Source organism: Catharus ustulatus, chromosome 5, assembly GCF_009819885.2.
Source record: "Catharus ustulatus isolate bCatUst1 chromosome 5, bCatUst1.pri.v2, whole genome shotgun sequence".
NCBI classification, from domain to species: Eukaryota; Metazoa; Chordata; class Aves; order Passeriformes; family Turdidae; genus Catharus; species Catharus ustulatus.
The window spans coordinates 25007336-25020275 of NC_046225.1; the positions used below are offsets into that span (position 1 = coordinate 25007336).

Consider the following 12940-nt stretch of genomic DNA (forward strand, 5'->3'; position numbering starts at 1 on the left):
GCTCCATAAAAACAAATTTACATTTCTCAGATGAAGCTAAGTGAACCTCTGCCATGTGGCTGTGTCCTTAATACACCTAGTCTGAAGTTGTTTTAGCACTGTTGTTTTGTTAAAGAAGGAAGTCAAAGAGGCAAAGTTCTGGACTGGCAACTCCTTGGAGGTTTTAGTTAGGATATCATCTTTTGGTTTATTGTATAGGTTGATGGTTGTATTGTTAAAGGTGACAGGCTCACAGCTAAAGATTAGAGTTCCTATCCCATTTCCACTGGAGAAAATTTACCATGAGGGAGCACGGGGGCTCCTATTTTCTAAGCCAAAAAAAAAAAAAAAAAAAAAAAAAATTTAAATTTTACAGAGGCTGGAGATAGTTTTTCCTGGGTAAAATAATTTCAGTGCATAGAGGACAGAAATACTCTTTGGGGTTTTTTTTGCCATTGCATTCTTATATAATCAGATCACGCTAACATCTTTTGTACCAGTTTCTTCTCTCAATTTATACAACAAAACGAAACCAATGAAAATCATGTTCTGTTTGTGGCACTGTGAACTAGAAAGTCCAGCCAATTTCTTACTGATCAGTCATTTTGAAATACCAGCTCCCCTGAAATTAATGAGTCACAGTGTCAATCTCAAACAGATAAATGTGTGTGCAGCTAGAGTGCATATACAGTTCTGGGCTGCTCCCCTACAGATGAGATACAGTTCTGTTCTATAACATCTAGACACAGTATGAGCACATTTTTCCATTGTGGCAATCGCTTTGTAAGGAGAAGCACATGGAACATATACTTACTCTCTCTCCTTTGGGACCTGCAGGGCCATGGGGACCAACTGGGCCATCAACACCCTACAAAAAGAAACAAAGGGGGTAAGAGAGAGGGCTTGTTCTTACAACTCTTTAGTATTAACAGCTGTCTTGTACACAAAAACTAACATGGAATCAGTCTTCACTAGTTGAAAATTGGGATTTAATTGTGATGCAACCTATTTGGCTTTCAAAACTCTGCCTATAACCTCCCCTGTTACAAGGCAGAGTGTCTTTCTTCTGTTTGGTGTTCACTACATCCATGGAAGCAATCACATTTACAAGGATCTTAAACTGATTGGAAGAAGATGGAGGGGTCAAAAAAAGATTTTAAATTATTTTATTTTTAAAATTGATTATTCTTTAAATTGAAATGTCCACCCCGAAGATGGACTTACCTATTGCAGTGATCAATGAGAATCTTACATCCACGACAGAAATCTTTCACTGCATAGATTTCTTTATCATTAAAGAAAGCAAAAGATTTAACATTTATGATGTGTAATACAACAATGTCCGTAGATGAACCCCAGCACATCTGCATCTTCTTCACTGATTCCATATCAGCACTGAACAACTCTGTTCTCCTGTAAGCTGAATTCCTAGCCTTATTCAGGAAAACTAGCAACCCAACCAAGGCAGTTGTCCAACCAAAACCCAAAACTAACCTGCCTTTTTAAGGTTCAGAGCTCCTTCTACATGAATCATATTCTCTTTCCTACACATATTGCCCTAAGGAACTGCTTGAAGCCCCCTCTTGCACAGCATGGAAAATGCCTGCAACGCTTGGCCTTCCTTCCTGTATGCAGTGAGTGAGCTTGGCTGGCAGAGCCCCTAGGAAGCACACGGACTCAGTCACAAAGGGGGACACAGAAAGACAAGAGACTCACCCGGGCTCCTGGCTTCCCGTCTAAGCCAGATGCTCCCTGTGTGGTTAGGTGGAAGCATGGATGATGGGCACGACACGAATGACAAGAACATGAGATTAGTAAGTGGTGCTGATGAATAAACACAATTCAAACACACAGTACACACAGTGACAGGGTTCTGGAGAGCGTATCACATTACTACAGCATATTAGTTAAAAATTCACATAAAACACCTGATTCAGAGCCTGATTCTATCACTGTCACTTCAGTGTAACATCACTGACCCAGCCCTGCCCTCACATCAAGTATATTAGAACAGAACATTGTCAGGCTATAGGAGTGCAACAAACACCAGATGTTAAGGTGTTTTTGAGTCTGAACACACAAATATTTACTTTGTAATTTACTCACATACTTTCTAATTTGTAAATAGTGACAATACTGAATAATATACACAAAGGAGGAAAAATGTGTATTAACTGCGATAGGAAATATTTAAGTGCAAGAATACTGCATTATGCAGCCAACAAAATCTGGATCCTGACCACAATGGCCTCATTCATTTCCAAGGGGCCGGGAGACAATCCCATTTCCTGTTTTCCCGCTGCACTGGCAGTTCAGAGCCAGGCACGCCGGGCGGGGAGCTTCAGCATCCTCGGGGGCGGGGAGACCCCTCGTGGATCCTGTGCGAATAACAGAGCAGCGCCCGGGATGCGGGCACAAGGCACAGCACTAGCCAGAGACAGGGAGAAAGCTGGGGAACACCCCACTCCTAAAACAGCAAACCAAACCAATCCCCCAACAAACCCAATGAAAATCTCCAGCCAAATCAATAAAATAAGCCTTTTTTTGGAACGTCAAACGCTTGGACTTTGCTCCTGAAAATGACATTTAGAAGTAGCAGGCAGGAGCAAAACAAGGTCTGTGTAAATTTGGAAAACCTAGCAGTATATTTTGTTCTACCTTGTAGCCATTTTCAGGGCATCTGCTCAGGCCTCCAAAGCTCACTCTCTACAGAGATGTAACTGTCAATGTGAAAATGAGCTTCTATTTTTTCTCAAAATAAAATTGTCAGTGACATTGACCTTGTACAGAGGCCCTGCACATAATTCTTGAAAATATTCACCAGAGAGGTTTGTGTTCCTTTGGGTCAACTCAGTCTTTTTTCTCCATTTAACTGTAAACAATGTACAGTAAATTCACGAATACAAGCCGCACTGAGTATAAGCCGCATCTCAGGGTGTTGGCAAATATTTCGTTCTTTGTCCATAAATAAGCCACACCTGAATATAAGCCGCTCTGTCGTTCACAGCGAGGACCCACATGCAACAAAGTTGCCAAATACTAACAGAACCACGGCATGGTAGGGGGTTTACTGGCTCAACTAAGGCTGTGCAGGCTCGGTCCGCTAGGGGCTGCTGACGGGGCCAGGTGGCCCAGCCCGGCGCTGCCACTCGGGGCTGGCCGCCGCCTCTGGGTTCGCTCGCCCCAGCCCTGCTCCTGCCACGGCGCTGGCCGGGCACGGAGAGAGCGCCCTGCTCATGCCGCGGCGCTGGCCGGGCATGGAGAGAGTGCCCCGCTCACGCCGCGGCACTGGCCGGGCACGGAGCAGCCCCTGCTCCCGCCACGGCGGCAGAGGGCGGGGGCAGAGCACCCCCCCTCCTCCCCGGGCCGCGGCAATGATGGCGCGGCCCCCCCCCCCTCCTCCCCGGGCGCAGCAATGGCAGCGCGCCCCCCCCCGTCCTCCCCGAACCGCGGCAATGGCGGCGCGGGGCCCCCCCGTCTCTCCCCTGGGCTGCGGCAGAGGAGGAAAGAGAGCTCTCCTGCCTCTCTCCCCGCCCCCCCATGCTGCCTGCAGGGAGCCAGGGCAACACAGTAACACTGTAACAATCACGAAATGCCGGCTTTTACTGGCAGGTGCTTGGTTCGGCGCCCTGGCTGGCACGTCTGGGGTTGTAAATATCAGAAAATTATTCACATATTAGCCGCCCCCGACTATTAGCCGCACTTCCGGGTTTCCACCAAAATTTTTGTCAAATTGCTGTGGCTTGTATTCGTGAAATTACTGTAATCACTGGGAGCAATCCTCATACAATAACAACAGGAAAGAGGAAAAAATTAACTCTTTTTTATGAGAAAAAAAGTAAAGCCGCCTTTTCAGTATGCTTTCAAACACAAAGTATTTTCTATTTTATCAACCTAAATTTTAAGAACTCTGATGTTTCCATATTTTCAAGGTTCTTCACTTGTAAGTCAAAATTCATGCCCAACACTCAGAATGGGAATTTTCTAAAGAACAAGGCAAAAATAAGAATCCAGGAGAAAAAGAAAATCTGCAACTAAACTCCCTAAACCAATTTTTAGATTTCCTCAATTATACCTCTCCATCTGAGTTGCAGAAGTGCAATAGGAGCAGGTGGGGGAAAAGGAAGACTCTTTTTTTGATGGCAACACCATACAACACTTCAATGACAGACTAATGTCATGGGGGTGATGACATCCTTGTGACACTGAACACTCTCAAATGACACACAACAAAAAAACCCCTGACAGCACTGGGTGTTACAGGACATTACTTGGGATGATAGCACAGATTTGGGACAAAACAAAACAAAACAAAATAAAACTGATGCTCTGCTCCAACATGGTATATTCTGTGTATGCTATTGAGTAAATTGGAGTTGTTAATGAGGAGTAGAAAGAGACGTTCGTGATTTGCACTGAAATTGAATAGTTGGGGTTTTTTACTTACAGGAAGACCAAGGGGCCCTCTGTCACCCTTTTGACCTGGTTCACCCTTCAATCCTTTAAGACCATTTAACCCTGGTTCACCCTAAACGTAAAAGTATAAATGCCAAATTTTTGGTGCTATAATGGGTGTTTAAGCTGGGATAGAAGAAGCCGGTCTCAGAAGTAGCTGCAAATTCCAGTTTGAAACAAATTCAACCTTCTCAGCTTACTGGCAAATTTACATACTGATTTAATAGTGGGCAAAAGTACTTGGGAGGTATCTGCTTGAGATTTAAAATCTGTGTAAAAAAAATCTTACGGGTAACACATTTATTCCAATCTTTTCCTAATAATTATCACTATAGTTAGATGGTTTGAATTAAGTATGAATTTCAGGGGGTTTTGGAAATTTTTCAAATCCCATAAACCACCCTATGCAGATAATTCAAACTGAAAGAAAACGTTACAAAAGTAAGTCTCAGAACTGTAGTTTTCTAGAGTGGGATCTCCTGAAACGTACATTTGGTAAGGAAGCAATACTTTTCCTTACAGTAAACTGGAATTTGCAGCAAAATCTTACATAAAGATATTTTAAACCTTTAAGCATACATAATAAACAGTAACAAGTTAAAAGAAACAGTATAGGTTACACAATGTCAAGCTATTTGGGAGGTCCACAGTTTCTGTGCTCATATAGATAAATTTTAACAACGTAAGAAATGGCACTTGTGATTATTAAATAATGCATTGGCTATGACAGTAAACATCACTAAGATGACAATACCAGGCTCAGAGTTGCACAGTTCTCTCATAATGAAAAACTGTATCAGCATGAGGGCTGCTCAGTCAAAGAGAGTATTGACCACACCTGCCCCTTCTGGGAGACAGAAATACGTGAGTATTTCATCCAGGCTGCTCCCCATAGCCTCATTTCTAGATTTCCCTTTGATGTAATATGTTACCTTATATTATATTCATATTCAAGAAAAAAAAAATCTCAGTAGAACCCAGATTGCTCCTTTAAGTAACTCCAGACATCATCTGCCTGCTTTGCACCCTAAGTAGCCATTTCTTCATTCTTTTTCTATTTGACTCGATGCGACTTTCAGAGCAGTAGCACTGGAAACGCTGAAGTTTTGGAAACAGACCTGAGAAATCCCACAAAAGCTTGAGTCCCAGGCCAAAAGCCTGAGGTAAAGCAGGGCTGGTGTTAAAATGGAACATACTTGATTTCAAAAAATTATTTATGACTTAGGTTTCTTGAGCCAAGGTAATACAGTCTCATAAGGGGTCAAACCTGTGATTTTCTGTCTTGCACCTTTAAAAATCCAAAATAACCCCCCAAAACAAAACACAAACACCCTTTCCTCCTCTTCCTTACTTTTTGAGAAAGGTGTGATTTGGGAGTCAGAGTGATTTAAATGATCATGCCTGACAAGACCACTGGCCTTAATGAATACAGCGTCATGCTGAATTTTAGCTTACTGGTGAATACTGAATTAAAGCACAAATTAAAATATTCTAACTCTGCCAAAATTCACTTCCACTCTCGTGAGCTCTTCTCATGGGCTAGGAGAGTCCCTAAAGAATATCTATGCTATGGAAAATGTTCAAATTGTATTGCAGACTTGTCTGATAATGAATCCAGTTTGGAAAACACAAAAATGCACACATCAGTTCGTGATGGTGAACCAGCATAATGTGAAGGAACTGGTTGGCAAAATACCCGTCACCTAACAAAGGCCATGGAGACTGGAAGAAGCAGGAGATACATGACAGCATAAATGAAGATGAGTTTATCTGACTTCATTTCCTGAGCCAATAACATGCTTCTATATTCCAAAGTAATTCCAAGTGCAATGGTAGCTTGCCTGTAAACAGGAAGCTACATAATTTAGTGCCACATCCTGAATATTCATACAAAGAATGGACTCAGCTGATGCTGAGGAGAAATACTACTCGGAAACAATCACAGAAAATTTAAAAAGCTTTTACGCTGTTAATATTAAAATCTGCTTTAAGGTTTAAAAATATCAGAAATGTTTATTAAATGAGGCATGACAAAACACCACTGCATGCATTCAAGAACAAAGTGCAACACTTTGCACATACAAAGAGCTTGCCTATTCAAGACAGGTATTAATTTACCTTTGGGCCAGGCAGTCCATGAGGTCCCTGAAAATAAAAGTAACATTTGTCATCATGAAAACACACCACAATTTTTTTGAATTTTTGCTTTATAGGGATACAAATTACCCCTGTATTTCTTTACTCTCGAAAGAAATGCAGCTGTCAATAAAACAACAGTAAACACTTGATTCTGAGGAGGAACCAGACCACTAGCATGTTAACAATAATAGGAATGTGCAATTTGTTTCTCTACCTCCTATGAATTTTAAGACATGCAAAAAGATTTCCAAATTAGGTCCCTTCTTTAATGGCCACATTTTCTGGTAGCACTTTTAGTAAGCAGGCAATAAAGTGGAAAGAGAGTTTAGACCACTTCAAGCCCCTCTGTTCCTCCCAAGCTTACCATAGGGCCTGGAGGACCATGTGGCCCTGGTGGTCCAGGTGGTCCTATCATCTACAGATAAAAAACAATAGTATTAGATCATGCAGAGCAAAGAACTCCCACAAAAATACCAGAAGTCAGGCTGACCATTGTTGGCCAGCACTTACAAAAATAGCTATGCAACAGCAAATATTGACAGTGCATCTAAACAGGGCTTTAGGAGTGGGAATTGGTTTGATTTGAAAGACAGGGTACCCAAAGTGCAGATCTGTCAGTGCCATATGGCAGTGTGCCTGTCTCCAGATTCTTATTCCTAGGGTCCATGACACACTTTTAGACACCATGGGGGAAAAACAATAAATCCCTGTAAAACAAATAGTATTGAGAAGGGATGTTTGAACTATTAATATTTTATGGTATGTGCTCTTTAGTTCTCTTCTGTATTACAGTAATTTCGCCATTATAAGCCGCACCTGATTATAAGCCACACGTCCAGGTGTTGGCAACTGTCTTGGGTTACAATACAGAGTGTGATAAAAGGTATCTATTCTATCACCATCTGTTGATGGTGGGGGCAGTGATCCTTATCTCTGCGGGAGATATTCTGCTAATGGGCCATCCACTGAAATCAGGCAGGGCATTGTTCTTTATCTTTTCACAACCTATCCTTCCTCCAGCGAGTCATTTTCACTGTGGGACTGATAAAATTACTTCATCCCATTCGAAATTTCTCCAGCCAGGGGGAAGAGCCCAACATTTCTTACCAAGATCAAAACAGAGGTTTGGGGACACTAAGGGAGCCCCTTTCTCCACTGGACTCCAGAGGGAAACCGGATTTCTCCACATCACCACTGGACCTCCGGAGGGAAACTGCACCTTCTACAGGAGCACTGCTTCAACTGAATCACATCTGTCACTGCAGGAGGATGCAGCCACCATTTAATGGGACTGCTACCAACACCCTGCCTGACGGGGTGTGAGGTTGTACTCTGACTTTGTCAGGGTTTGGAGTTTGCTTCTTTGTAGTACTGTATTTCTATTTTAATTGCCCTAGTAAAGAACTGCTATTCCTAATTCCCATATCTTTGCCTGAAAGCCCCTTGATTTCAAAATTATAATAATTTGGAGGGAGGGGGTTTACATTCTCCATTTCAAAGAGAAGTTCCTGCCTTTCTCAGCAGACAAACTAAAACAAACTAAAACAGCAACTTTTCATTCTTTGTCCATATATAAGCCGCACCTGATTATAAGCTGCACTTTGGGATTCAGACCAAAATTTTAGTCAAAATGGTGCAGTTTATAATTCTGAAATTAATGTACTCAATCTACAGAGTCAGAAGGTGTTATTTTATTCTTCCTCAACACTGACGAATGGAAAACATACTAAATTCAAGCTGGGCTTTGGCATAATTTCTAAATTGTTCCTTATATCTTCTTTAATTTCTGTTAGTCCACTTGTACCAAAAATTCTCTGAGGTCATTAAAATAGGTAATCAGGTTGCTCAGCATTTAGTACACACATATTCTGCACTGTTTTTTCATGTTCCTAACAAATCCATGGAAAGAATTTCATGCTGATATATCCAGCTTAATATCCCCTCTCTTCCTGGATTTAACCCCAATGGGTTGCTGCCATAACCTGTAGAGTGGCAGCAGGGATGCTAACACAGGTCTCTAGACTCATGCAGTGCTGTAGCAACTGTGCAAGAGCAGCCACAAGAATCACTTTGAAATGCAAGACATATTCCACCACCTGTGAAATCTTCTGAAAACTGTAAGTCTTCCTTCAAGTGAAAATAAGCCGAACAGGATGAATGAATTAATGAATTAATTTCTAATAAACTAATCTTCTCATAGAAAGAAACTCAGAGATTTGGGGTGCCTCTTGTGTCCTGCAATGGCACAGGGCAGCCTCTTTGACTTCTCAGAGCTATGGCTTCTGTCACTAACCTCTGCCCAGAGGCCTCTCATCTTAGTGTGCTCTGATAATGAAAGTCACCCACACCATAAAGGTACTATGTAGGAGTTTGCTTGGGTCTTTTGGGTTTGTTTGGGTTTTTTTGTTTGTTTGTTTTTAATGTCTTTACAATGCTTTGAAAAAAATCAGGAGAATGTCTGGTCTTGTACAACTAGCTCACTATCTTGGGTCACATATTTTAAGCCAGTCTAGTCTGGTTCTCACTGGACTATCTGAGATTCCCAAAGAATAAGGTGTTGAGAGAGATTATGGTTTGTTTGAGTTGTTTTTCTTTCTTCCCCATTTATCTTTTGATTCATTACAGAGCCAGAAGGCTTTGACTGAAGCGAGCAGGACTTGTTCATAGTCATAGAACAGACAGGACAGGAATTATAACTTTAAAATTTGTTCAATTGTATTTAGCTCTATGACTATACGTCTGTTCATTCTCAGAAAGATCAGTCATGAATATCAAGTATTGCTCAGAACCAGAAGGTGGAGAACCACTGCTGGACTCCTGTGTTCATTGCAATGCCAAAGTAAGACTTACTGAAGGACCTTGGGCACCAGGCAAACCAACATCTCCTTTCTCGCCTTTCATGCCATTGGCTCCCTAAAAATCATTACAAAACAGCATTTATAAACAGCTTTCATCTTACTAGCAACCAATCTAGAAATGATAGTATTTATTGGCACATAATTATCATTAATAAAAAAAAGCAAAACACAGCACACACATAAAGGAAATAGTTTTTAAAAATTCTAGCACTACTTTGAGTATAATTTTTAACTAATATAAACATACGTTTTTATATTGATAGTTTGATCAATTGTGACCTTAAATTGGCACTCCGTTCATGATATACAGTACTACAGATACAATTTTGAAATTGCTTCTGCTTTTGCTGAGAAATTTCATGTGTATGTGTCTATGTCTATGTCTATGTCTATGTCTATGTCTATGTCTATGTCTATGTCTATGTCTGTTTATGTCTATATATCTATCTAGATACACACACAAAATAGGAAGAATGCATCACACCAATATTCATGCATTTTTTCTCCCTCCTCAATATAAGTCACCTGACATTTCCATTCAAAACATAGCTCCTTTCTCCTTGCCCATGTTGTGCTATATATTATACAAGTGGTGCAACTTTGGTCAGCCTGCCAACTAATCTCTTTCTTCCCGACATAGTAATTTTTTTTCACTGTAAGTGGAGTGAAAAGCACTGATAATCTTATACCTCCTCCTAAATTAGCTGCAGAACAATCTCAGAATTTTCTCCCCGGTGCTTTCTGTCCCATTTGCAATTTATCAACACTGTTGGAAATTCCTGATAATAGAGGAGAGAAAAAATAGACGTATTTTTGCTAAAACAAATTAATTAATTTTTCATACTCACTGGTAGGCCAGGCAGTCCAATTCCCCCTTTTTCTCCAGGCATTCCAGGATCACCTGTATCTCCTTTTGAGCCCTTAGGACCCTAAAATATGGAATTATTCAGCAAGTCATGTAAGAAATGTAGGGACACCATTAGAATTCTAGCTTTGATCCTAATAAGCAGAAGTCATGTGCTGTGTATACCTTTGCTATTAAAATGCAAAAAAGCAGACATTATTAGATCACAGACTACACAGTAACACTATAATGATCTTTATTAATTATTATAGTAATACTATTTAATTAATAAATCTAATTTATAACTTGGAATCATGGAAATAATCTCTTGAAATAACTAGTGGTTGCTCACATGTTCTTCACTACATAATTTAAACAAAATATACCTGCTCTCCATCAACTCCTGGAGTTCCTGGGGATCCTGGTTCACCCTGCAAGAGGTAAGACAGAGCTGGATTATCCCAATTGTCCCAGATAAGGGAGGAAAGAGACAAACTCCCATAATTAACAACAATAAAGCTAGAGAATATTCTGTCAAAAAATCCAGCATACATATAATACCTATATTAATGAACAGCCCAGCTGATTATGACATTACACAAAATTTGGGTTGTATAATGACCAGACAAGTGCATAAAAAGAAAGAAAAAAGACAAAATCTCAGGGGTGAAAGGACCTAAATGCAATGGAAGCTTTGCCTGCTACCAGAATAAATACAGAATCATGCCTCGTGATTTACATAAGGTAGAGAGAAACTTCATGGTTTTTCCCCTATTATAAATCACCCAGTGAAGGAGTTCACACTCACCACATTATCTTATGACCAGTTCCTGAGTAGCATTCTCTAAGGGAGCAAGTTATGGTGATGGATGTAGTTGATGGCATTAGATACAACTCCTGTGATGTTGAATTCCGCTTTACCTTGTAAATTTTGAATGAGAATGCTCGCCTGTATGAAGGAACACAACCTCTTCCACACTCCAACCTCTCTGTTTTACAACATATTAAATGTTGCAGAACTGCTGGGTGGATGATAACGCAAAAAGCAATTTCTGCAGACTTAACTGTATACTCCATTATGAATTTTCACATAGAATGAACTTTGTTCGTCACAATTTCTCAAAATAATGTACATGTGTATTTTGATGTGTTTCTATATGAAATACTAAATAAAGTCTAAAATTTAAATGTCTAGTATTGTTATTAAAGATACACATATTTGCTCTTGGAATAGCATAGGGTTATTGGGAGAAGATGCAGTATCTAGTACAGTAAATTCACGAATACAAGCCGCACTGAGTATAAGCCGCATCTCTGGGTGTTGGCAAATATTTCGTTCTTTGTCCATGAATAAGCCACACCTGAATATAAGCCGCTTTGTCGTTCGCAGCGAGGACCTGTGTGCAACAAAGTTGCCAAATACTAACAGAACTGCGGCATGGCGGGGGGTTTACTGGCTCAACTAAGGTTGTGCAGGCTTGGTCCGCTCAGGGCTGCTGACGGGGCCAGGTGGCCCAGCTCGGTGGTGCCGCTCGGGGCTGGCCGCCGCCTCTGGGTTCACTCACCCCGGCCCCGCTCCCGCCGTGGCGCCGGTCGGGCACGGAGAGCGCGCCCCGCTCACGCTGCGGCGCCGCCGGGCATGGAGCACCCCCTGCTCCCGCCACGGCGGCGGAGGGCGGGGGCAGAGCCCCCCCGCTCCTCCCCGAGCTGTGGCAATGGCGGCGCGGGCTCCCCCCTCCTCCCCGAGCCGCAGCAGTGGCGGTGCGGGGTCCCCCCATCTCTCCCCCGGGGCTGTGGCAGAGGAGGGAAGAAGAGAGCTCTCCCGCCTCTCTCCCCGCCCCCTGTGCTGCCTGCAGGGAGCCAGGGCAACAGAGTAACACTTTGTAACAATCGCGAAATGCCGGCTTTTACTGGCAGGCGCTTGGCTCGGCGCCCTGGTTGACACGTCTGGGGTTGTAAAAGTCAGAAAATTATTCACATATTAGCCGCCCCCCAAGTCTTAGCCGCGCTTCCGGGTTTCCACCAAAAGTTTTGTCAAATTGCTGCGGCTTGTATTCGTGAAATTACTGTATTTAAGAAACAGGAGAAACATCTCAACTAGTTTAAAAGCATTTAGGGAGAGTCCACTGACTTCAACACTTCTTTTTTACGTACAGGTAAATTTAGTATTTAAATTTTATGTAACAGTGCAGCATATGGTATTCATTGTCTCTGTGTGGGCTGCTCACTAACCCTTCTGTACTCCTTATAAGCACCAGCCAGGTGGTATTGGCAGGCTTGTGTTTCCAGCCAGGCTCCTGCCCACATGTGTATGTTGTAATTTTTACTGACATTAGACAATACTGCACTTATTTGTATGGGTGCCCCTGTGATGTAAAAGCTACATTCACATGCACTCACATGGTGGTCAGTGGTCTTGCACACAGTTTTGTCTACCCCAATCCCACTCAGCCAGAAGTAAGTGTCTGGCTATGTGGCTACTTTGCAAAGTCCTAGGGAGCAACCTCAGTGTCAATCCCTGAGTGAGATACTTCTTTTTCAGTACTAATTAATTTTTCTGGTCCTTAGTTAAGCATCTGTGTGCAGCAACTAAACAAGGCACCTATTCTGGAAAGCTACATCTCAAGAATCTGGGATATAAAGTTGCCACATTTGTTGCCATATA

The 12940-nt window shown here is 41.9% G+C and overlaps 1 protein-coding gene across 5 annotated transcripts in view; it reads right to left on the reverse strand.

Moving 5' to 3' along the window:
- COL25A1 (collagen type XXV alpha 1 chain) overlaps positions 1-12940 on the reverse strand; it is a 333111-nt gene that overhangs the window by 16250 nt on the left and 303921 nt on the right. For 4 of the 5 annotated variants that reach the window (XM_042779283.1, XM_042779281.1, XM_042779282.1 and 1 more), the window contains 8 exons: positions 10662-10706; positions 10280-10360; positions 9424-9486; positions 6938-6988; positions 6553-6579; positions 4427-4507; positions 1696-1731; positions 794-847 (listed from right to left, as the gene is read on the reverse strand). In XM_042779283.1, coding sequence (XP_042635217.1) covers positions 794-847; positions 1696-1731; positions 4427-4507; positions 6553-6579; positions 6938-6988; positions 9424-9486; positions 10280-10360; positions 10662-10706 — 438 coding nt within the window. The remainder of the gene's footprint in view (positions 1-793; positions 848-1695; positions 1732-4426; positions 4508-6552; positions 6580-6937; positions 6989-9423; positions 9487-10279; positions 10361-10661; positions 10707-12940) is intronic. The other variant, XM_033060499.1, reaches the window with a different exon arrangement.